The sequence below is a fragment of the Thunnus albacares genome, chromosome 4 (assembly GCF_914725855.1).
Source record: "Thunnus albacares chromosome 4, fThuAlb1.1, whole genome shotgun sequence".
Lineage (NCBI taxonomy): Eukaryota > Metazoa > Chordata > Actinopteri > Scombriformes > Scombridae > Thunnus > Thunnus albacares.
Genome location: NC_058109.1, coordinates 24,814,786 through 24,839,684, shown reverse-complemented (window position 1 = coordinate 24,839,684; position 24,899 = coordinate 24,814,786). Strand labels below are relative to the sequence as shown.

General features: G+C 41.6%; 1 protein-coding gene, 1 long non-coding RNA gene and 1 other non-coding gene across 8 annotated transcripts in view; 1 reads left to right on the top strand and 2 right to left on the bottom strand.

The window, feature by feature from the left end:
• The window catches only part of LOC122980351 (tensin-2-like), a 31,932-nt gene extending 9,030 nt beyond the window's left edge, over positions 1 to 22,902 (top strand). For 2 of the 4 annotated variants that reach the window (XM_044348281.1, XM_044348284.1), the window contains exons 2-27: positions 805 to 910; positions 1,074 to 1,111; positions 11,301 to 11,333; positions 11,425 to 11,474; positions 11,631 to 11,814; positions 12,152 to 12,202; positions 12,332 to 12,454; positions 12,554 to 12,618; positions 13,106 to 13,189; positions 13,302 to 13,414; positions 13,559 to 13,619; positions 13,966 to 14,041; positions 14,581 to 14,710; positions 15,414 to 15,479; positions 15,593 to 15,709; positions 15,819 to 17,222; positions 17,368 to 17,518; positions 17,627 to 18,498; positions 18,662 to 18,793; positions 19,592 to 19,684; positions 19,862 to 19,939; positions 20,120 to 20,197; positions 20,399 to 20,567; positions 20,744 to 20,812; positions 21,108 to 21,137; positions 21,321 to 22,902. In XM_044348281.1, coding sequence (XP_044204216.1) covers positions 805 to 910; positions 1,074 to 1,111; positions 11,301 to 11,333; positions 11,425 to 11,474; positions 11,631 to 11,814; positions 12,152 to 12,202; positions 12,332 to 12,454; positions 12,554 to 12,618; positions 13,106 to 13,189; positions 13,302 to 13,414; positions 13,559 to 13,619; positions 13,966 to 14,041; positions 14,581 to 14,710; positions 15,414 to 15,479; positions 15,593 to 15,709; positions 15,819 to 17,222; positions 17,368 to 17,518; positions 17,627 to 18,498; positions 18,662 to 18,793; positions 19,592 to 19,684; positions 19,862 to 19,939; positions 20,120 to 20,197; positions 20,399 to 20,567; positions 20,744 to 20,812; positions 21,108 to 21,137; positions 21,321 to 21,465 — 4,518 coding nt within the window. In that variant the 3' untranslated portion in view covers positions 21,466 to 22,902. The remainder of the gene's footprint in view (positions 1 to 804; positions 911 to 1,073; positions 1,112 to 11,300; positions 11,334 to 11,424; positions 11,475 to 11,630; positions 11,815 to 12,151; positions 12,203 to 12,331; positions 12,455 to 12,553; positions 12,619 to 13,105; positions 13,190 to 13,301; positions 13,415 to 13,558; positions 13,620 to 13,965; positions 14,042 to 14,580; positions 14,711 to 15,413; positions 15,480 to 15,592; positions 15,710 to 15,818; positions 17,223 to 17,367; positions 17,519 to 17,626; positions 18,499 to 18,661; positions 18,794 to 19,591; positions 19,685 to 19,861; positions 19,940 to 20,119; positions 20,198 to 20,398; positions 20,568 to 20,743; positions 20,813 to 21,107; positions 21,138 to 21,320) is intronic. The other 2 variants (XM_044348282.1, XM_044348283.1) reach the window with 2 other exon arrangements.
• LOC122980352 lies at positions 14,617 to 23,674 on the bottom strand. 3 transcript variants are annotated; one of them, XR_006403028.1, is made up of 4 exons: positions 23,529 to 23,674; positions 20,416 to 20,547; positions 19,836 to 19,920; positions 14,617 to 14,702 (listed from the first exon to the last, which is right to left on the bottom strand). It is a non-coding gene; the product is annotated as an uncharacterized LOC122980352 (long non-coding RNA). The 3 variants fall into 3 exon arrangements; XR_006403026.1 differs by lacking the exon at positions 23,529 to 23,674 and adding an exon at positions 23,377 to 23,510 and having other exon boundaries at positions 20,416 to 20,551; XR_006403027.1 differs by lacking the exon at positions 23,529 to 23,674 and adding an exon at positions 23,377 to 23,510.
• Positions 23,171 to 23,242, bottom strand: trnaq-uug. The gene has a single exon. It is a non-coding gene; the product is annotated as a tRNA-Gln (tRNA).
• Positions 23,675 to 24,899: the final 1,225 nt, after the last annotated feature.

Genomic DNA, 24,899 nt, shown 5'->3' with positions numbered 1-24,899 from the left:
TTGGTTAGAAACCTGGTTTAGATTTGATTTGGTTTGCTTGGGTGTTCAGTTTCTATGTGGACATATTACAAAAGATCTGTCAATAAGATAAAATGTTGGTTTCTTACATTTATTGCATTGGACTGAGGCAAGGCAAAAGGCCTATTGATAGGGAGAAAAATAAGACAAGTGACGAGACAAGAGAGCAAATTGATCACAGAATTCAACAGACAAATCAATAAAAACAGTAGTGTTGACAGGGACAATGAAGCAGCATGGGTATTAGCTACACAGACACATACTGTAAGGACCCAAAGAAAGCCATCAGTATCACAAAAGCCACCACTAAAACAATAAAATCATGCAACAAAAACACACAATCATCATCTTACAGTGGCTGCCCCTCAGACTGAGACAGAATCAGGACAAGTTAAAAGACAACAGGATGCCTTAAAACACAGCGTGACATGACAGGTGTTTTTAGTGGAGGAGGCTGAATTTACAGCAGGTAGGGCATCAGCGCTCATGCTGGTGTGTCGCTGATTCAGCGTACATCTGTACTGACAGCAGCCACACAGGGGAACAGTGGATGTCCAGTGCTTCAGATGGAACAATACTGGGATCAAATGCCTTGGGAAAAATAGAGGAAACTGCTTAACATGGCACACACCCATTATAAAGTATAAATTATGACAAAATACATGTGAATTATGTTCAAGGGTTTCAATTTGTCCCTCCTCTGGATCTTCTTCAAGCTGTAGCATTCATCAATTCTATTCATTTGTTGTAAGAATGATCAGATTCGACTCCTCTATGTGTTTGCAGCTTGCCAAAGCAGGAAGCCACGCCTTCACAGAGAGGAGCTTCAAGAAGAGACGCTTGTGCGATGTATGCAAGCAGAACATCGACGACCCTGGGGCTTTCTGCAAGGGTGAGTCCACATCTAAGTCAGATCAGGAAAGCAGATCCAGAGACACAACTGACCAGCATGGATACACACCTAGACCTGACAGTCCTCTCTCCTTGTCATTTCAAAGCTGATTGTCAGATTTAAAACATGCTCCTCACCTCTGTGTTCTCCCAACTGTTTGCAGAGTGCAAGACTGCAGTTCACAAAACATGTGAAGCCAAGGTAAGCTGTATGTTTCCTTCCCAAATTCATCACAGATTACACATTTTACCTTCCCACTGTCCTGAGCAAATTGTGCTCCAGTGTCAGAGGTTCTTGGGTAGCGATGTTAATACGATGTGAGTCTTAAGTGAAGCGAGCCATGTGCACTGACCTAGATGTCTGGTTAAGAAAGGCCTCCCCCTCGAACTGTAGCCAGCCAGGTTGCTATGAGTAATTCAGTCATGTGGTAACGTTGCATAGCAGGAGCCCTTGAGAGTCCTCAAGCATCCATGAAGTCTCAATTGTAGTTTGAAGTGACTGTTTGATACAGCTTGATTTGAAGCATTTGTGCCTATCAAAGAATAATATATTTTACACAATAATCCAATGTTCATTAGTATTGTGTGTGAGGAGGCTCTGAGACAAATCAGTAGGGGGCAGTAGTGAGCTTTAAGCTGTCTTGGTGGTCTGTATGTGCAGTTGGGGTCTGAGGAGGGGGGAGCTGAAGAGGGAGGACAGCTTAAGGAGATGACACCTTACAGAGAGATGTCTGTTTATGTACCTGTCTCTCTGTCAGGTCAGATCAGCAGCTCTGTGTATTTGGCCATAAGGAAGTCAAGTACAGTGGCTTTTGAACTGGCTCAGGATAACTGGAAGTTCCTTGCTTGCAAGAAATATGCTTTCTAATACACATACATGAACAAAAGCACACACATAGCCAGTGTGCTTAGTGCATTCAGGGCTCCATGCGTGAATCTTCATCTTCAAGAAGATGAAAGATGAAAGATGTTTTTTGTTGAATATTCAACGAGCGTCCAATTTTCTTTTTGTGGGTAATCTGAAAGGAAACTCTTTCGCTCACTGTTTTGACTGATAGAAGCATTTAAGTCCAGTGAATTTCCTCACAGTGACAGACCTGAGAAAGACTAACAACTACTAATGAGGATAATGTATATTTATGTATGTGCAGGCTTAAACATGGCAAATAATTGTCAGTGTTAACAAGTTATGTTCCTGGAAACAAGAGAAAGACAATGAAGTGGTATGCTGTGTTTCATTAAACTCAGCTTGACAGTTGTCTCTAGAAAATTTTTAAAATGAGCCAGATTGTATTGGCGCAACTGCAATTATCTTCCCCACTGGAAAGATTTCCACTTGTTTTAGGAAATGTAACTCAAGTCTTGTTTGTTTGTTTTTTTATCCTGCCCATAGCATCTTTTATATCACTTTCCTGTGAAATGATCATTATGTATGTGCAGCAGTATTGTCAGGGCAGTATGGCTTTGACCTCTGACACTACATACTATTCACACACAATATATGAGCCATGTGAACTGAATCATATTTTCATGTTGCCACAATATATCACAATATACAAGTAATAATGCACAGTAATTATAAGCTTTTTTGACTCAGATGGAAATGTAAGATACAAAAACACTTCAATGACTGGGGAAAAAAATATGATGTGACATATTGAGATATTTCCAGCGCAGCTACAAAGGAGCTCAGGAACGCAGAACATTTTTCATGCATTACATCAGTGGTAAATGACAGCTTTTGTTGTCAGTCCCTCAAAATCAAAGAGAGAGAGGTTCTTGTCACTATTTTGCGCTGTCGTCTAACAATCATACATGCTGACATCCATCATAGAAAAGGCAGAAATACCTCTTTTACCCTCATAGAGTTGCCTTGATAGATCAGCAGAAGACTGAGTTTTGAGTAAGGTGTCTGGTCTTTGTTGTTTTGGGACCAGGAGTGGGCTGTTTCATTTTAAAAGGGCATTTGTGCACTGTGTAAGAGAGAGGCCCTCTCTCTCCTCTCTCTGTCCACAGCTTATGTCAAAGCATTGGCAGAAGCCGCCTCTGCTCTCATGTGACCTCCACTCACAGCAGCTCAGTATCAAACACCACTGAGTGAGCTCATGACCTTGCTGTAACTGTGCTGTAGTGCCTCACTGTCTAACAGCACAAACACAAAAACAGCACATTTGCACTCTGACTGCCACGCGGAGGGACCCATCACCTTTACTCAGCTCTTCAGGTCAACTCAAATCCTGCAGGATTTATGACAGGGGGAGAAAGTTTGCCTTCCTGACCCCTCCTCCTGCTGCTCCACACACACAAACGCACACGCACTGTAATGGTGTGCGACTGACTGGGCACAACCAGCTGTTGTGCCTTAGCAGCATGTATTAAAAGAGGATTATTATTTTTGTCATACTCGTCCCCTGGTCACCACGGCGATAGCCAAAAACAACTCCAGTGGCTGCAGGAGAGGCGGGCGCTCTGGACGAGACTGGACATTGTCACACAGGACATTGATCAATCTGGATAGGAGAAGTCAGAGTGGGTAAATATAGAAAATAACAAGAGTGCCGTAGATGCCTGGCAGTGAGTGATCGGTGTGGGGGACACAAATAAGTGAGAGGCAGCTGGGGAAGGCAGACCGTGTGTGTGTGAGTGTATGTTATCAGTCCCATTTGGGGGTATTCATAAATAAAGGGGAACACTGGGTCAAGGCTGCAAATTGCTGCCTGCTTAAGGTCACGCTGCGGTTTCTATGTGCTTCTCACATGTCAACATATTGCTTCCTTTCTTTTTTAACTTGTTTCATCTGTTGCGGCTCACTTTCATCATCTTTTTTTTTACCTTTATGCATTATAGTTGCAGTTAAAGCATCTCCCACCTTCTATTGCATTCTATTTCTATTCTATTTAGATTTTTTTCCTCCTTATCAAGTCTTTAATCCTTTCATTATTGTGTCATGCTATCATTGGTCCATCTCCATAACTGTCACCATTATCCCTCGTGCGTTTCCTGTTTCTCTCCCGTCTTTCTAATCAACTGTATTCCTCTTTGGGCTGCTGCAGCTTTCATTCTGCCTCTTGTCATCTCTCTCTCTCTCTCAGCCTGGAGGCTATCAGAGAGGTCACTAGACATCGGCACTCTGTGACTTTGCAGGGCTGCCCGGTGTCTGCCTTTGGTGTATTGATGTTTGTGTTAGTGAGCGCACGTGCTATTGGAAAGTACTTGTACAGTTGACGTGCTTTACTGTCTCTGTGCTTACGACACGGGTAGAGCGGGATGGAAAAGCTATGTTGCAAATGGTGCTGGCACAGTGGGAGTGTGTATGTGTGTGTTATGGTGAGAGAGGGAGGGGGGTAAAGTGAGTTGGTGAGAGAGAGAGTGAGCAGAGAGTTTGTGTGTGTGTGCGAGAGAGAGAGAGAGAGAGAGAGAGAGAGAGAGAGAGGGAGGTAGTGTATCCCACTCTACAGACTGGACTGCTCAGAGGCAGAGGGAAAGACTGAAGCTGCTTGTTGAGAGGTAAAAAAAAAAAAAAAAACACACTGCGCTGTATTTACTAAGTAAAGCTTTGGGTTTAGTTTACTCGTATATTCTCAGCACTTTAGTTTGGACTTTTCATATACTTTGTGTATTTTTCTTTTTTATTCAGTAGCAATCTAACAACCTTAAAGCCTCTTCACAGTGTTTACTCTGATAATGCAGCATGTGATTGTGCATTATTCCATTAAATCTGTAGCCAGAGTGCGCTTGCTTTGCCCAGAAAGAGGATTTAATTTACTGTGATTAAGGCAAGTGCAGAAAATGAAGAGGAGACTCCTGCTGTGACCTAAAAAACATACACAGATTTTAATTTTTAATACTAGACAGTGAATTCATAAGATTTACTTTTTAATGAGATAGTTGTCACTATGTGCAGGTTTGCAGATTATAGAGTGGAAACTGTGCCCACAACTCTATTCTTTATATCTGAATTTTGTAAAAACTTGCAACCAAGCTGCGTAAGCATGTTTTGTCATAGATTAGATGTGTTTGTGGCTATGTGTCGGTTCCTGTCTATCTGCTTCTCTCACTGTGTATCTGTGTGCATCTGTGAGTGTCTGCTTACACTAGAGTGCATCTGTATCTGTATGTACTTGCTTAATTGTATCAAGATTTATACTATCTACTCTCTATAACTTGTGTATGATGCTGTGAAAAGGCTATTTCCCACAGTATCTATCAACTGTATCTATCTGTTTCAGCACTGTATATACATGTGTTATCTATGTATTTTGTGTACAGACAATCATCTATAACCAAAGGGCACCTGACAGAGACAAATGGCTGTACTCCAGACTCAATCAGCTGTCCTAACATCATCTAATGGATCGTAATGTTGCGTAGTGAAATACAGATGGTTACAGTGTCTGCTCATACACAGCAGCTGTTCTGCTAATGTGTCATGCTGATTACGAATTGATATAGTTATTAGGATGCTATAAGGACTATGTCTTTGTGTAATAGGCAAGTGCTGCACTTAATAGTGTTGTCCATTTGTGCTAATTAGTGCCAATAAAGCTGGGACTCTGCAAAGTTTCAAAACTGTTTTATGCTGTTTGCATGTTGTGAGTGTCTGTGGCCTCTGGTGTCTTGAGGAACATGGCAGCATGCGTCATGTTTTCAAGCTTTGTTGTTGTCCGGATCTCACCACAGGTGACTGGGTGGACATGCTGTCCTGTGGTAGCTCTACGTGTCACTGCAGATCAATGGGAAGGTAGAAACAAGCTAAGTCTATAGAGATAGAAAACTCAGTGGGATGGAAATTGATTTTGTGGATAGAAAATCCTCTCAGATGAACATCTGTGTGACTTGATTAAGGTAGTTACTTATTACCGTCCCAGTGCTGTAGCTATTTATAGCCATCTGTGGTATGATGCTTTGTGTACTAATAATTATCATGGTTAATTTAACTGCTTTCCTTTCCTTATCAATAATGAAGTGACACAGGGACACCAAACAAACGCACACACAGATGCATGCACATACTGTTTATATTTACCCACTACTTTTCATTTCCTGAGAGATTAAGCCAAGTGATAGGTGCACAGCAAGCCTTGTTTAATATTCCAGGAATTATATTGTTTCAATTATTTGGCAAGGTCAACAATGTGAGATTACAGGGTGTGACTTTAAATATTTCTTTTGTTGATAGCTATGTTTTTTGATGGAGATAGATATTAGGATATGATACATTGATGTGATATTGCTGTCACTTACATATTGAGTCTTATATGTTGTCAGGAAAGATGCAACCGCCAAAGTCCATCCAGGTGTGTGCTTGCTGACTGCAACCATGTTGCATTCAAGACTTCAACTGCTAGATCTCTTGAAAATGTCACTGCTGGTGCTGCTGCTGCTGCAAGAAAAGCAAGTGGATTTGAGAGATGATGGATAGACAAATAGATGAAATGAGCCTTTAAGTGTTCTGAGGGATGTATGGTCTAAAATAAGGAGCTCTATCAAAATAGCTCTGTGAAATCTCTCTGCTCTATGTCAGTGGTCAGGAGGCATGTTCAGCTGTTGACATGTCTCTCCCATCCAGGGCTCGCTCTCGCCTTCTGTCTGCCTCTCCTCTTCCCGTCCTCCTGATGTCTTTTTTCCTCTGAGCTCTGTCTATCTCTCTACTCCCCAGACAGTTTGTGTTATGCTTTGAGCCTTTGTCCATGCTTCCCCACTTCCCCGAGCCAGTTAGTGATTTGCCACAGCTATGTGTGATGTTTATCAAAGTGTCCTTTGTCATCTGATGTTGTTTATTCGGAGGAGGACATATTTCTATCTCACAGCAAAGATGATTGTGGTCATCCTGTCCCGAGGCGCTGAATCCTTTGGGAGTGGAGGGAAAGAGAAACAGAGGTAGTAGGAGAAGGTGAAGCAGAGGGGAGTGACAGACTGCAGGGGGTAGGAAATGGGGAGATGAGGAATCTGGTGCCCTGAATGAAATGTTAAAACTCTGTGCAAAAAAATAAAAAGCCTGAGATTTTATTTTAGCTTTCAGTGGACTTTGGGCATTAGTGTCTTTTTGTGAGAGTATGGAATTTGGAATAAGCCACGGTTATTTTTGCTTTTCCAGTTTCAAATGGGAAGGCTTACTCACTTCTCCCTCTCCAGAGTGTGATGTCAGCTCTGAGTCGACTGTCAGAATGAAAGTCGCTCCTCCTGGATGGCATACGGACGCCTGTGTCTCAAACACTCACATGTATCTCCCGCTTCCCCATAACTGACTCAGCTGCTCCGGCACATCTCTGTGTTGGATTTCCTCTCCCTGAAGTAGGAGTGATGATTTAAGATGTGGCAGTGAAAACGTTACGATCTGTGCCAAAGTCACTTTGTTGTGGAGGGATTATCTGCCAGGAAACTCTTAAGGAAGATCCGCTGTTACACTAAAGGTTTAGACTTAAAATGCCAGAAGAAAGTGACAAATTCCTACCACAATTTTCCATAGCCCAAGGTGATGTCTTCACGGAATAGTTTAATCTTTTGGGAAATACATGTATTTACTTTCTTGCAGAGAGATAAATGAGAGGATTGATACTGGAGCCAGTAGCCAGTTAGCTTAGTTTAGCATAAAGACTTGGAAAAGGGGGAAACAGCTAGTCTGTCTCTGTCCAAAGGTGGCAAAATCTGCTTACCAGCACCTCTGAAGCTCACTAATTAACGTCATATCATGTTTGTTTAGTCTGTACAAAACCAGAACTGTAAAAATGATATCACCATTAGGATGCCAAGCAACCATTAAGACTCCAGGAAGACACTGTGCCCACCAGGCAAGAAATAGTCCCACATATAACTCCCCATCATGCCAATACCTGTCATTTTAGATGTTGGCATTTGTACGGATTAAACAAATGATTGATTATGAAATGTTGATTAAACATGTTAGTGAGCTTTAGAGGTGCCTATCCAGGCTAGCTGTTTCCCCTGTTCCCACTCTTTATGCTAAGCCAAGCTAACTGGTCGCTGGCAGTAGCTTCATACTTATCCTAAATAAGAGAGTGGTATTGATCTTCTCAAGAATGTGAAGAAGTTCAATTGTTTGTTTTGTCAGTCCAAACAGTCCAAAAGCCAAAGATAAGAGAGAAAAGCAGCAAATCCTCACATCCTCACAGAAGCTGTAACAAGGAAATGTTTGCCATTTTTGCTTGATAAATGAAAAGTGGATGTTACTTGATGAACAAGGCAAACTGAACCACTGTGCAGACAAGGCATCTGGTCCACTGACAGTCAGACAGTCAGTCCCTGAGGGCGGGATCGAGTGCTGTCACTGGCACCTCAGTAAAAGCTGGCTGATGAACAAGACAAACTGAACCAGATGGCTCAGTTCCCAGTGGCTCCAGCATACAGTCCACATGCATTAATGAAGACCCTGCGGCTGGCGGGGGTACCAAAGACACGTGTACACACTCTACATGTTTGTGTGTGTTTCTATGTGTGTGTGTACGCGTGAACCTAGATTGACCAGCGCTGGCATCCGGTTGCAAATTGCTTCCTGTTGACTCTAGTGTCTTCCTCCTCTGCCTTTATGCTGCATGTCAGCGCTCTCTGCCTCTAGGTTCAACTCTGGTCTTCTTTTGTGCATGTGTGTGTGTGTGTGTGTGTGTGCATGTGTGTGTGTGTGCATGTGTGTGTTTGTATATGTTTACATTGGTACACACGAGTATGTTGTTGTCTCCTACTGTTCCTTCCTGAGCCGACCACTTTATCCACTTAACTACCATTATTAAACCTATTAAGAGAAGAGTTCTCCCCCTATGGCTGAATCTCCCTGTCCTTTCATTTCCTACTGTAGGTTTTACAACATGTTTGTGATCTGTCCTTGCACACTATACACACTCGAGAGTTCAGATTATTCAGGAGCCAGGGTGGAATGTGAAAAAAACTGATCGACTCAGGCAAAGAAGCCACAGAGATATGACTATTACAGTCCAGAGCTCACTCAAGATCCGGGAAATCAGATATTAACAAATAACAAATGAGGAATCTCAGTACTGTATGTTGGCTGCCTGACAATAATCATGTAATGACATCATCTTTCAGTTCAACAGTAGCATATTTTGTTGACTTTCCTCTGCCATGCTGTAACCAATTACAGCATGCCTTTCTCTCCTCCCTTTTCCACTTCACTCCTCCTTTTACTCATTCCTCCCTGGATCACATGCCTGTTGTTCCCCCCCTTTTCCCCCGTCACACTCTCCTAAACATTCTGTCAGTCTTTCTCTATGCCTCGTCTGTAATATCATTTGCCATCTCCATTTTGTGCTATGAAAAACAGTAAGAAAGCTATCATTTCGTTTTATGCAATGTAATAAAAATCCACCTTTTGGACTGATGACAAATCTTTTTGACCAACTCATTTTTACCAGGAACTATATCATATGTAATTCTCCAAGTCGCAGTGTTCTCACCTTGGAAATCCACAGTGCTACAATGAAGTGAAATGAACTGAAGAGAAATAATAAATTGCTTTTTCTTTTTCTCTGGATAATAATTCAGTGAGACATTGGTGTCAGCTGATGAGAATACAGTACAGTTGGGCCATTTTTTACAGTCACTCAGTACAGTAAGTTATAAGTCATAATCAACATCCCGTATCTATATCGTCTCTTTCAAAGAAGCTGCTTGAGGGTCACGATGCAGCAGCTGCATTACAAATTCTTCCACTTCGTCAACACAATGTCAAGTCAGTATTGAATACATCACGACATGATCATGAACTTCATGAACTTCAGCATGAACTTCTTCAACCTCGGCTATCAGGGCCAGCCTGTGGAAATCAAATACCCAATACAGTTTGTTTCCTCTGATACTGAGAGTGGAACTTGCTAGAGATAGGTAATTAACTGTAATAAACCTTGGGTTAGTTAGAGCATGGACAGTCTACAAACTACTGTACTCCTTAAAACCAATAGCTCTCTGGAAGTTATAAAATCAATTAAAAATGAGTTGAAATAAAAAAATTTGGTCATGAAAATATCCCCGCAGTATTGACAATGCCTTGGCTTGTTCTTTCTATAAAAAAAACTCCCAATGAGTGTATCACAGTGCGGTCGCTGTTGTTTTCCAGAGGTTGTTTCAGTTGTAGATCATTGTGATTACCAGGCATTTGACTTGTTAACCTGTTGCTTGACACCTGTCATCACTGGCCAGCCCTCAGCCACAGAGGGCAGCTCAGCTGTCAATCACTCTGATGGCACAGTTGAAAGGTCAAAAGTTGACACACTGTCACTTGCCAAGGTTTACAGTCGGAGCCCATAGCTGTGCCATAGCACTGAACATTTCCTTCCTTTCCTTAGCTCATTTCATTTTTTAAGCACTGGAGGTGCTATTAATGTGATGTAATGTGTATTATTGTTTATTTTTCTCCTTGTTGTTGTGATAACATTATGAGATTTCCATTTTTTAAAAGATTTTTATCTGATGAGATCATCTCATTAATCGGAAAACAGCACATGTCCTTTCCTCAGGACAACATACCATTCTCTACTAGCTTGTATTCATGTCTCAAGTCTATTTGAATATTAGTGCTTGTAGCCTGTTTGAATGACCCCAGCCTTCCCTCTCTCTCTCTCTCTCTCTCTCTCTCTCTTTCTCTCTCTCTCTCTCTGTATACGTGTGTTTGTGGTTTTGGCAAGTTTAGTGTTGGCTCATTAGCACAATACAAGGACTGCATACCACATGTAGAGTTTTCCTACAGTAAACTTTATCCATGTCTCTCCTCTCCATATTTATGAGGCAAAAAGCTCAATCAATCATTTTTATTGAGTACCTCTTATTATACTGAACACATCTGCTTATTCAACTGCCTGCTCAGTACAATGAACACCGGTCAGTACATAACAAGGAAGAGAAGTTCAAAGTCAAAACATTTGCGTCACATTTATAGATTTTTAGTTTTCTTTAGACATGCATGCCTGCTGTTGCATGTCAAGGTTTGTCTGTATGTGTATATGTCTGTATGTGTTGTCTGTATATGTATATATCTGTGTGTGTGTGTGTGTGTGTGTGTGTGTGTGTGTGTGTGTGTGTGTGTGTGTGCATGTGTGTGCGTGTCTGACATCTTGCGTCACTAACCCATCATGTGGAACGGCCAAATCTGTGCTGACAGCCTCTTCTTCAAACCAGCTGCTGCAGCTGACTGAGGGAGAGTGAGAATGAATCTTTCTATCCTCTCCATCAGCTCTTCAGCTTCCTCCTCATCCCTCCATCCTTCCATCCCTTCATCTGTGCCACTGGAGCAGGACCAAGAGCGTTAAACCAGACACATGACTTGGCGTGCGCTGCTTCATTCCCAGTGTGCTTGTGTGTCTGTATATGTGTGCATATGTGACTGCTGCATAGACTGACCCTTTGCTGACTCTCTCTTTCAGGTGTCTCCCACCTGTATCTCAACAACGGACCAGGTAAGTTTGTACATGTATTTGTTAGAGAGTAGTTCTATATTATGTAATGCAAAAACTGCAATACAGTTACTATTTTATGTTTGTTTCTCAGCAGGACTCCATTAAATCAACATCACAGAAGAAAAGAGGCTCCATACCAAGGTACCACAAAGCCTGAATGACATCAAGAATAAAGAAAATGATATTTAATATGTTATCATATATAAAATAAACATGAAGGACTTAAACTTTGGCTACCTCAATTGCCTAATGGCTGTTTTTGGCTGGACTAATATGATGAATTCTTCCAATGTTCAGGAGTAAAAGTGTGGAACAAGTGATGGAGCGTGTGATGGAGCGCCACTACGATTTTGACCTCACCTACATCACGGAGAGGATCATCTCTGTCTTCTTCTTGCCAGACCTGGAGGAACAGCGGTACCGCCGAAACCTACAGGAAGTGGCCTCCATGCTTAAATCCAAGCACCAAGACAAGTTCCTGGTCAGTCAAAAAAGCTTAAAACATAACTGATATACGGTAAACTGTTGAATTTGTCTCCTAAAAGACTGAGTGAGAAATGTGAAAGTCAGGCAAAGGTAATGGCTGCTGTTAAAAGTTTTATTAAAAACAAAATAAAGAGGATTTATTTGCATATTCTTCTAACTATCCAAAAAGGTTGTTGCTTTAGTCCTTAAATGTGATTTATGGGGACTATTAAACTGCCTCCCTTCCACGGTTTCCTTTAATTTTGTGTTTTGCAATATTTTTGCTCACTTTGAGGCAGATGAGAAAAATGTAAGATTTGTGATATCTTGTTATGCATCTCTGCCTTTTCCAGCTCCTGAATTTATCAGAGAAGAGACATGACATCACCAGACTGAACCCAAAGGTAGTATTTACATCTTAAAAGATAACACTACTGAGACACATAAACTATGTATTTTCAAGGTTACTGGAAAGGTTTTATTTAGTTGAAAACCACCAGAATTTTAGACATTTCTCCTCCTCTGTGGTTCAGGTGCAGGACTACGGCTGGCCTGATCTTCATGCCCCACCTCTGGATAGGATCTGTGCTGTATGTAAGGCCATGGAGACCTGGCTGACCTCTGACCCCAATAATGTAGTGGTCCTCCACTGCAAGGTCAGTGTAACATGAATGCACATCTGCTAGCTTTGCCATGAAAAATGTTAAACTGTGCAAAAAATTGTTTCATTGTTGCTTTGATCCATGTTCTGACAGGGAAACAAAGGGAAGACAGGGGTCATCGTGGCAGCCTACATGCACTACAGCAAGATATCAGCAGGGTAATCTTTCATTTATTATTACTGTCTTTAAGGATTAATTTTAGCCAAGAAGAACTGGATCTCTACGTCAGAAATTGCCAAAATGCATCACCAGGGTGACACATCTTTCTTGTGTTAAAATCAAATCAACAATACTCCTATTAAAATCATCTATGTGTGTCTTCAATTTCTTTTTTTTACTGATATATTTTGTTTCATGTTTCAAAATCATCCTTGAACCCTACCAGTGATAATTTGGTGAATGTGATCACTGTCCTTTGTGTATTCACAACTTGTTGTTTGCCAGGGAAAATGTCTAAAATGCCAGTAAAGCAGTACTTGTAGAATAGATTGAATTGGTGGACAAAGTCACCAACAACAGCCTGTTAGGCTAGACATACACCCCACACCATCCAAAATACACACTCTAACTTCTATATATATTTTTTTAAGCACAGAAATCTATACTAAACCATTTGTTAATATACTTCTGGTTGTGTGTCCACAGAGCGGACCAGGCTCTCACCACACTAGCCATGAGGAAGTTCTGTGAAGACAAAGTCTCCTCTTCCCTACAGCCCTCGCAGAACAGGTCTGACACACTCATATATCTGTGTTTGCTCCTCTACCATATATCACTCCTTGTAATGCTGCTGTGGTCACCTCAGTTGCTTTCAGCTCATTTCCTCACCTCTCTTCTTTAGGTACATCTACTACTTTGGTGGTCTGCTGTCAGGTACCATCAAAATGAACAGCAGTCCTCTGTTCCTCCACCAGATCCTCATCCCCTCATTACCAAACTTCCAGGCAGGAGGAGGTCAGTTTTACATAATGTTGTAGTATTTTTTATGGTAATTCTTGCCTATGAATACTGAACAAAAGTGTTTTACAATGTCAAAGAAAAAAAAACAATGAAGCCTTTGTCTGCAAATGCTCCTCTACTTTTTTTTTGCATCTGCAGGTTTCTATCCATTCCTGAAGATCTACCAGTCTCTACAGCTGGTTTACACCTCAGGCGTCTAGTAAGTACCTGGTCAGTTATCCAGTTGTGCCACTATGTTCTCTACTTACCTCCTACGGGAAGAACCCTTTCCTCTTTCCTTCCCCTGTCCCTCTGACAGATACTGTCTATGCAGGCCACTGTCTGTGTTTAGGCGTAGGCTGGTCTGTGCTTATGTTAAAGTTAATGTTGTTTACCACTGTTTTACCTAACTGAGACATGTTTGACTGATTTTATGTATGTTTTAAGGTGGTGTACCCGGTTTTTATTCAGTGTTTGTGTGTGTGTGTGTGTGTGTGTGTGTGTGTGTGTGTGTGTGTGTGTGTGTGTGTGTGTGTGTGTGTGTGTGTGTGTGTCTGTGTGTACAGCGATCCCCAGACCTCCAGGGCAAGGAAGCTGTGTGTGACTATGGAGCCAGCACTATTATTAAAGGGGGACATTATGGTGAGAAATAGCACTAATTGGAAATCGTACTTTGGTTTGAATCATATCAGTACATCGCTGCAATAACTGTAAATGTACCAATTGTTACTCCTGTGTAGACAAAGACTCATGTTCTCACTCACTAAACTGCTTTAAGAAATAGACTTTGACTTTGATGAACTTTTGTAACTTTGCTTTTAAAAATATTTTTAAACTACTTAAGCTCCAAATCCTCTGTACTCTGAGAAAACGCATGTTTAATCATTTTCTTACTGTCTGGCATTTATCTTTGAGGGGGTCAAAACCTTCAAAGCCCTTAGCAACCTAGAAAGACATGTATGTATTTTATTTATCTCAGTGTAATCAGTTGCCACAGCAATGACATGTACAGATGGCATGTAATCCAATAAAATTAAAAAAAAAAACTATAACCAAGCAAATAAAAATTAAATTTACCATTGTGTCACATTTGCAATCACCAAGTCTATTAACACCAACATTTTTAGAAATTCAATGAGAAATGAGCCTCAGAATTTGTACTTCTTCTCCTTCTTCTTCAGGTAAAGTGCTACCACCGACGGAGCCGAGCAGCAGAAAGAGAGGTGATGTTCAGGGTCCAGTTCCATACCTGCACCGTTCACGGAGCCCAGCTGTGGTTTGGCAAGACTGAACTCGACCTAGCCTGCACAGGTATAAAAACAGAAGCTCAATAGCTTGTGTGAAACTGGATGGAGACCAAGTAGGAGTATTTTTAAATTTTGGACAGTCATGAAGGCATTACAGAAGGGAGGAGAGTGAAGGTTTTTAAAACCATAGTGCCATACTATATCACTGCAATGTGGCTGATTATACTATTGTACTACTTATACTACTATACTACACAAATGTTTTTTGAATATATGGTTAACATAATGAATGAACAAATGGAAAACCTCCTGCTGTTTATTTCTTGTGCTTCCTTGAAATAGTTTACATGATGATTAATTAATAAAGACCCACTTATTTTCCAGACCATTATGGTGCTTGTGTGTGTTTTGAGATAAATAGCAAATGACAGTGTCAGTTTAGATGAAACAGAAATGCTTGTACATAGCTCACTAAGCAGCAGTCTCATGACAGATGAATATGCTCTAAGTGCTACATGCTGACGCATACAATGTATAAATAATATTACCCACAGTCTTGAGTGAAAGTAAAAAAGAAGGCTCATTTCAAATGATACATTTCTTTGAAGTGTTATGCTCTGTTTACTTAAGCTATTTTCTGTCTTTGGTATTTGTGATTCTTGTTATTTCTACTTCACAGATCACACATTTGTGTGAATGCTTTTATCACTCTCTGCAGTTATTCTCTGGATATTTTAGACATTGTCTTTATGCTCATCTTTCTGTAGATGACAGGTTCCCTCCTGATGCTACAGTCGAGTTTATCTTCTCTAACGGGCCAGAAAAAATGAAAGGTGAATATTATCATCTGTCTGTCTGTCACTAAATCCTTTGGCAAATTTCATGCACCTAATCACTTCCTTTTCACATTTTCATATGCTTTATATCAAAATGTCTGCTTTACAAGGTCGCGAATACCGCAAGAATGACGCCTCCATTAAAGTGGACTACAACACTTCAGACCCTGTGGTCAGATGGGATTCGTATGAGAACTTCAACCTGCACCACCAAGACAGTATGGAAAGTAAGAAATGTCCACACACACAGGTGTAAAAAGTCTAAAAAGAACAATGCTTTATATGTACGCTGTAAGATCAAACATCAAATCACACTCCCCTTCTCATTTCTACCAGATATCGCTCATACGAGGGGCCCCCTGGACGGCAGTCTGTACGCCCAAGTGAGGAAGCGTCGTGGACCGGGCTCAACTGCCTCAGCAGCATCACCCAACGGTTGCCTTACCAGTAGCCCGACAGTGAAGTCACCAGCTCCCAGCCGGCCCCAGACTCTCACCTACACCCCTGACTCCAGCCGTTCTTCAGTGCCCTCTGATCATTTGGATGATCCTTCTACAGCTCACCTTGAAAGACAAAACACTGACTGTTCACTGAGGAGTGGAGGAGAAGATGAAACAAGACAGAAATCACGAGGGAAAGAAAGGGATAGAGAGACAGCGATTTTAGATGATGGAGACCCGTCAAGCGCAGGGGGGTTGAGGCGAGAGCATTCATGTTGTGGTCGAGCAGGTACAAAGTGTGGCGATGTGGGATGGGAGAGGGAGAGAGAGCCCTGCCTCTCTAATGGTCACTGTGTTGGACGTTGCAACAGTATTAAAAAACATCCAAAAAGTCAAACTCTGCCGGCCTTACCATCCAAATCTGTGTCCCCTCCTCCTCATCTGACTCGTATGGAACTCTGCCATCGCCATAGCTCCCACCCTTTACCAGAGTTACCATGGGAACGTCCACCGCCAACCCCAGCCTTGCCCTGTCTCCACAGGCCATGTTTCCCTTATTCCTCTCCTGAACACCCACACCCACATAGTCATACCCTCCCAGCCTCAAACAGACTCTGCAGTGGGGACGATTGTCACCTCTTCCATTATTCTAGCCATGCCCCATCCTCTCATCTCTCCCACCAATCACTGCCCTCTAGCCCTTACAGGGAAATGTTCTTTGGCTCTCCAACACCTTCTTCTGGTTGTCCCTGTCGTGAGTGCTCCAGCAGGCGAGAGCACCAGTCAGCCTCAGTCAGAACATTCCACCCATTGCACCCAAACCAATCAGAAAACCCACACTGGCCCCAAGGAGCAGGGATACAACAGACAATAGAGGCGCCTCCTCTATGGGAAAGTGAAAATCCATGGGAAGTGGCAAGAGAGGCAGAGTTCTGGCAGTGCAAATCAGCCATGCCAGCATTTCGCATCTGCCACTCCACTTTGGACCAGGGTCCAAACCCGGAGCAGCCTAGATTTGCCCTTGTACCTCACCAAAGCTATCCCAGTCCCCAGTCTCTGATGGATATGCGGGATGGAGCCAGCAGTGGGTACCACACCCCTCCACCTCCCCGCCACTCTTGCCCCTGCTCTCCTTATCAGTCATCTCCAGCCGAAAGCCACGAGAGTCGGGGTTACGCCTCAGGGTACCACTCTGGGTCAGCCTCTCCTCTGCCTGCTAGTAGCCCCTCTCCTGGAAGAGGCAGGCTGCCCGAAACCCCCTCTGTAGCCAGAGAACAACAGCATATTGAGCATCACAAAGGTAAATGAGGATCGGACCAGCGGGATGGATACTGTCAGGATTAGTTTTTCAAATGAAAATACTGTGCTTTGTTGCCTCTTGTATGTGAATTATTTGTTCTACCTTCCTTCTACCATCTCATCTTATTTTATTTCACTTGTCACAGTGGAAAAGGCCAAAGTTGGTGTGGAGGATGACATATCCCAGGGTTCAGAGGGTAAATCTGACTCTAATGGCCAGTCAAGCACCCCTGGACTTGACTCTGATCATGACTACACACTTATTGGTAGCAGCAGCCCCACACACACAGAAGACAGGTGGGTGAAACTTTCTTTTTGCTTTTTACTCTACTGATGTTGGAAATAAAATTACAGTCATCCAAATGTGATAACTGTAATTTTTTCTGTACTTTGCCTTTTCCTCAGTGTAAACGCTGATAGCACTTCTCAAAGCCACGAAAGCTTTACACCTCTGGAATCCAACACAAATAGCAACAAAACTACCACACCAGTACTGACAGAAACCCCAACCCAATCTTCCAACATATCCATGAGCTCCACAGAACAATCAAGTGAGCCTTCTCAGAGTTTGAGCTCTGAGGGTATGAGTGGAGAAGCCAAGGTTACAGGAAATGCAGAGGGTACTAATCAGTTACAAACTTCAACCCATGCCGCGATCATCATCACCCCAGTCCAAGTGCAACTCAATGGCTCGACCCTTCCTGGTAATACCCCATCTAACAGCAGCAAAGGTGTATCCATGAATCCTTCTCCCAGTCTCAGTTCTACCCCCTCCACCACTTCCCCAAATTCTCCCATTGACTCCCCAGACATTCAGTCTCCCCCTCAACGCTCTTCGCTGGCTACAGACACAGCAGGACAAAGACTGACTCCGGACAGAGACAGCTCGGTTGACACCAAACCGCCATCTCCTGTGCCCGACGGATATCATACACCAACCTTCCCCTTAGCATCCTATTACTACCCATTACTAAATGTCCCCCATGTCCCATACACCGGGTACACTGCAGTCACTATCCCCGCCTTTCAGCCACCGCTCCCAGAGAAGAAACGCCTTTCATCAACACCAGGATCCCTGAATGGACACAACTCTCTTCTCCGGGTCTCCTCAGCTCCTTCCCCAACGCACCACGTTAGTTTCTCCCCCTCTGTGGGAGAGCAAAGACGAGGGTCTGCACAGTCCAGCAGTAAGGAGGAGGCAGATATCAGGGTCAATGCAAAGTTTGTCCAGGACAGCTCCAAGTATTGGTACAAACCAGGCATCTCCAGAGACCAAGGTGAGGGTTAAATGCAGTACGGTGAGCGATATACAATGTTAGTCATTACCAATCAAACCAAACTTCTTTGACAACTGAGGGTGAGGTGATAAATTATAGTGACACCATGTATGTCCATGTATTGTCATTGCATCTCTTTACTCTATTGTGTCTTCTTCCATAGCCATAGCTGTATTGAAGGACAAGGAACCAGGAACTTTCCTCATCAGAGACAGTAACTCCTTCCAGGGGGCCTATGGCCTGGCCCTCAAGGTGGCCACCCCTCCTCCTAATGCCAACATCACTGGCAGCAAAGGTATCCATCAAAAATCTTTACACATTAAGTGTAGTTTACTGGTCACGGGGAGTACTCCTCACCATGTGAAAACAGTTGCGTACTGTCTTCTGTGCCTCTGGCAAGAGCTTCATAAATGTTCGATAAAATGTTTACTGACTAATGCTGTTTTAAAACTAAACACATCTGCGGATTGGTAGTAGTAAGTCCACAAAAACACAGGAACCAACAAAACCAGATTTTTAGTTTAAACAACTATTAAGTAAGTCTGATCTAACAAATGTGTACTTTTTTATTTACTGTTACTTTGCATTTTTAGTCATTTGTTCATGCAGGCCTGTTTTATACTACTACAATATGGTAGAAAAATAAATCCATAAACATTTGAAACTATTTGTTTTAGTTGAGAACACTGCAAATTGAAAAACTGCATAACATAATTTCCCATTGAACACTGATAATGAATAAAACAGTTCTGAAGTGAGTGTCAAATGAATGGTAAAGGTACCAAAACATTTCAAACAGTAACCAACCCTTTGTTTTTTGCAGCAAAACAACTAAAGCTGATGATAAATGCTCAATTTCTATTTGTTTCTGATGCATTCTGATAATGTGTGAAATTAAAGAGAAAAAGGGGGTGTCCTCTTGATCACAACAGGTAGTGAAATTATGGTTATGGGAAGTCTATAGTAATCAAAATCTTGTATTTGTATTTTTAGTATTTCTGTTCTTGCAGCTTTATAATGATCTGCAGTGACAATCTGTGTTATTTTTCATCTTCACACCCTCCCTTTCCCACCCTCCTCTCCTCTCTCCCAGGGGATCCCCTGGAACAGCTGGTGAGACACTTCCTCATCGAGACTGGGCCACGGGGAGTGAAGATCAAGGGCTGTCAGAATGAGTCCTACTTCGGTCAGTTATGTGGTAGACATAACTGCTGCCAAATGTTGCACGTATTTAGTTATATATGATATACTGGATGATGATTTTGACCTGTAAAACTTCCTTCCAAGTCCCCCGTTTTCTTTCTTTTAATCCTTTCTTATACTGTAATCTTTCTTACCTCTTTTCTCTTTCTGTCTCTGTCAGGAAGTTTATCTGCCCTGGTGTACCAACATTCAATCACTCCCATCTCTCTGCCATGTGCCCTTCGCATTCCAGAAAAAGGTAATATCAGTACTATTACCTTTAATTCTGAAGAATTTAATATCCACCTTTTCATATAAGTTGTATATATTATTAGAAAACAAATACTTCAAACAAGAGTGGGTTATTACAACAGTTGCGGACTGGATCCTCTATAATTTAGACAGTGCTGTTATGTAACTGAAGACTGTGATATTTCAGATCTGGTCGGGGAGCTTCAAGAGATGCAGAGTGCAACAAACACGAGCACAGCGGCTGACCTCCTCAAACAAGGAGCAGGTAGCATAAACAGTTGTTATGGGTGATTTTGCTGTTACATGAACTTCTACAGAGGACCCTATCGGATGCAGCGCAATAGTTGCAGTTCTTACTTTTGACCAGCAGAGACTGCTCAAGCCTCATCATTTCATAGCATTGGCCCATAATGACACATCTGTTCATGTTAATCCGTAACATTTTTTCATGTCTCTGATTACCAAGCTTGCAACGTGCTCTACCTGAACTCTGTGGAGACCGAATCGTTGACGGGGCCCGAGGCGGTTTCCAAAGCAACCAAATGCACTCTGGCTCTGAGTCCACGTCCCATGGCAACAGTGGTCCACTTCAAAGTGTCTGCTCAGGGCATCACTCTAACTGACAGCAAAAGAAGGTACATCTTAGACACTGCAATCTTAGTTGTTTGCAACAGCATCCTGTTTTCTGGTCAGGGGATTTTCTGATGTATGGTGCAGTACATACACCTGTTTGACAGACTTTTCAGACAATAGTTGTGAGACTAATGTCAATGTAAGACAAAGAGTCATATTACTGTTTGTGTATACACAGGCTATTTTTCAGGAGGCACTACCCAATCAGCAGTGTGACTTTCAGCAGTCTTGACCCCCAAGACCAGAGGTGGGACATTAAAAAAAATTACTGCTGATAAAAACTATGTGCTTGGACATGTAACAGCTTAGTAAAGGTGGTAGTATCTATGTGCTTGCTGCTGCTGCACAAATACTGCTCGTATTGACTTATATTTTATTAAATATAAGTTCTGTTTGTGATTTGCTTGTCTGCTTTTTCACCCTGAGAGGTGAATGCAGATTGCTAGTTAGTACATAGTCTTATAAAGCAGCCTCCATGTCTTTGTTATTCATGTATTCCTGTGTTTTGTCTCTGTGTCTCTACTTGTGTGCCCGTGCTTCAGGTGGACTAATTGTGATAGCACGTCAAGCAAGTAAGTGCTTGTGTCACTGTGGTTTTTTTTTCAAGGGATATTACCGACTGCTACTTTGCATGGCAATTAATCCCCATCAGATTTGTTATTTGAACAGTTTGAGACAGAACTGTGTTTTTTTTTACTGTCAAATATTATTTGCTCTCCTGTCTTTTGACCTCTCATGTCTGCTTTTTGCTGCAGGATGTTTGGCTTTGTGGCCAGGCGGACAGGCAGTGCTACAGAGAATGTGTGTCACCTATTTGCAGAGATGGACCCTGAACAACCTGCTGTAGCCATTGTCAACTTTATCAACAAGGTTATGTTGGGGCCACAGCTACGCAGATGAAGATTCAAGAGAATTTGAAAACTCTGGACTATTGGAGATATAGGGCAGATATTCATATGATTCTTACATATTTTCAATGAAGTGTGTTTGTAACTACATTTGTGCAGGTGGCACCACTGTGCTCGGCCCTGTGATTGTTTTTATAAGAGAATCCAGTTGTGATAGCTCACTGCTTTGTGGGGCAAAGTGTTTATATGTCAGTTTACAGAGCAAACAGTTACAGAGGGATAGTTTGATAAGCCAAAGACTGACCTAACTTTGGTAACCATTGCCAAATGAGATTCAAAGAACAGGTTTTTTTTTTTTTTTTTTTTTGCTGTTGATACAGTCATTGTCATTTTATTTGTGTGACATTTGTTATCATGTTTAAAACAGTTCACATGACAAATTTTACAAACTGCATGATTGACAATCCATTTAGCACAGATTATTATTTGTATTTAAGTCTAGAAGCAAATGATAAAGAAGGTAGGTAATCTAGCTGAATGTAAGAGTCATGTTTTAAGGTGGACAATGGTTTTATTGAAAAATTCTGACCTACCGCAATATGAAGAGGAGTTAAGTATGTGATCAAATGAAGAGGTTATGTATTTTGATTAACTAACAGGAAGTGTATTTGGCTACATTTGAACTCTGTGGTTACATACACATTTGTAACAATGAGCATTTTGTTCTTGATGCAAATATACTATTAAGAGTGTATTATTGTTGGCATGATAACCGCAGCTGTAGAGATGTTAAACGCATTATGATAAACCGACCTACAGGACAGGTTAATGATTTAACAAAACACTAAGTAAAAGGAGGTCAGCTTTACTTCACAAATGTTATTCAAAAATTTTTGACAGATCATGAATATTAACTTTCCTACAGCTATAAATAAGAAAATCAAGCGTTGCTTTGTGAAGCTAAAAATGTCATGAAATCAAAGGATGTTCACATCTGAGGAAAACTACAATGTCTACAACCTTAGTAATGTCATTTTAAACAGAGGAAGTACATCAAAGACTCTCCATATCACAAGCCAGTGTGTAAAATTATGCTGTCAAACAGACGTAACATATACATACATATGTACACAGACACTTACTCTTAGCCCTGTTATATTTGCTTTACTCACAGGCCATAGTTAACTAACCAAGATCCTTGGCAACACATTAGTGAATTATATTTTAGAGTCAAGTTTCACTTTAAGCCAAAGACTTAATTATAATGTAAAGATATTTTGAAAGTTCGATTTTTTTTAACAGTACCTTTTTTGTTGTTTGGTATTTGTGTGTTTTCTATAAACTGAGACAGTAGATGACTTCAGCACAGTTATTATTTTTCATAATGGATTTTTATGTAAAAGAAGTAATATATTTTAGGCCTCTGTGGTGGATGAGAAGGTGTATGGTGTATGTCATATTTGACAGGAAATTAAAGTCATTAAATCAATCTTTGTGTATGCTTCATCATTTCAAGGCTTCATGTAAAACATATTGAGATATTTTACTTAATTTTCCAGCCTGTCTCATAAATTTGCAGTTACATTTTTTTACTTGTTGGAGACAGATAATGGTGCTGAAGCTCATTACATTTGCTGCACAATTTGGGACTCTTATTCACACATTCTCAGCTTTTGCACTTAACCATCACCAAACACAATACTGTTTGACACATGTACTAATACATTATAATATGACGCCAGCTAAATAAAAGGATGAGGTCCCACCGAGATTTGAACTCGGATCGCTGGATTCAAAGTCCAGAGTGCTAACCATTACACCATGGGACCAACTACGCCGATATACACCTCAGAAATCTATATTTGATGTTCTACTAGGCCGTCTGTTCAGTATCTTTATGTTATTTTTATGTAACAGTTTCGGTTATGATTAGGAACATTAGCTACCCGGTTACATTTCTTACCAAAAGTATCTCTGCATAGCTCGTTGGCTAACTAAAGCTAACCTAGCTAACTATAATGGCTGACCTACTGTGTGTCTCTGTGTGTATATAAGTGTGTGTGTGTGTGTGTGTGTGTGTGTGTGTGTGTGTGTGTGTAAAGTGGCGTCACAGACTATAAAGAGACAGGTAGCTCGCAGACAGGCGTCCACGTTGCTGTCTATCCGATGCTGTCGAGAAATATCCATAAATTGTGTAACTGAGGGTTTTGTAGTCAAGTTAATTGGCCTCAACAGAGCGATCGGCTAGCTAGCTGCTTGATATCCGGTCTGGCTTTTAAAAATAAAAGCTCTGATTTCAAAATAAAAGGGTAGATCTTTATACCCAGACATGCGGGCTGCTGAATGTCAACAACCATTTTCCAAATGCCAATTGTCCATATTGCCGAGGCTAGACCACAACATTTCTTACTAGTTTCAACTGATTGCATCAACATTAAAGGCCCAGTGTGTAAAATTTAGAAGCATCTGGCAAACAGACTTGACAGAAATGGAATACAATATTCATAAGTATGTTTTAATTGGTGTGATCCCCTGAAAATAAGAATTGTTGTGTTTTCGTTACCTTACAATGAGCCTTTTATATCTACATAGGGAGTGGGTCCTCTTCCACAGAGGCCACCATGCTGCATTGCCATGTTTCTGCAGTAGCCCAGAACTGACAAACCAAACACTGGCTCTACAGAGGGTTATCTCTATAAACAGATATCTGCATATGAATGCAGAATCTGTAGGCAACAGGACATGATTTTGGTACCAGAAGCGTTCTGGTGTCCATTTGTAGTCTTAGTAGTATTGACCAATCACGTTTGAGCAGGCTTTGGTTGCATGCAGGTAAACAGTGGAGAGCAAAAGAGGCGGAACGCACTGGCTGAAATGCAATCTATCTATCTAATCTATCATCTTACAACGATTTAGCTTTTTATTAGCTTTTTTATTTATTTATCTGCGTTCATATGCATATATCTGTTTATAGAGATTAGCCAAAAAGTCGTCTGGACCATCTCAAGTTGCTAATCGGACTGTAAACAACAACTGGTTCATGGAAGAGGAAGTCTTGGCCCGGATATCCATTTTTCAGATATCCGCTGTAGAGAGGGCCTTTTGTGTTTTTTGTGAGTTTCACTGCTACTATAGGTTCTTCTACACGCTGGGGGGGGGGGGGGGGGGGGGGGGTTATTCAGTTGGTTGCAATCTGCAACTTTGCCACTAGATGTCCCTAAATCCTACACACTGGTCCTTTAAGAGAGAAAGCTTATATCACCTTTGAAAAATGGCAAGATTCCCAGGAAATGATTTGTAAAGTACAAGTAGACAGGAAAACAAAATTAGACAGGCATTAGTATTTGCTGGCTAGGTGCCTCTAAGCAAGCCACCTAACTCCCACTGCTCCAATGGAGTGGCTAAGTGGCCATGGGTAAAGATTGTCTGTGCTGGTGTGAATGGTGTTGGTTGGTCAGGTGTACATTACACTCAACCAACATATAG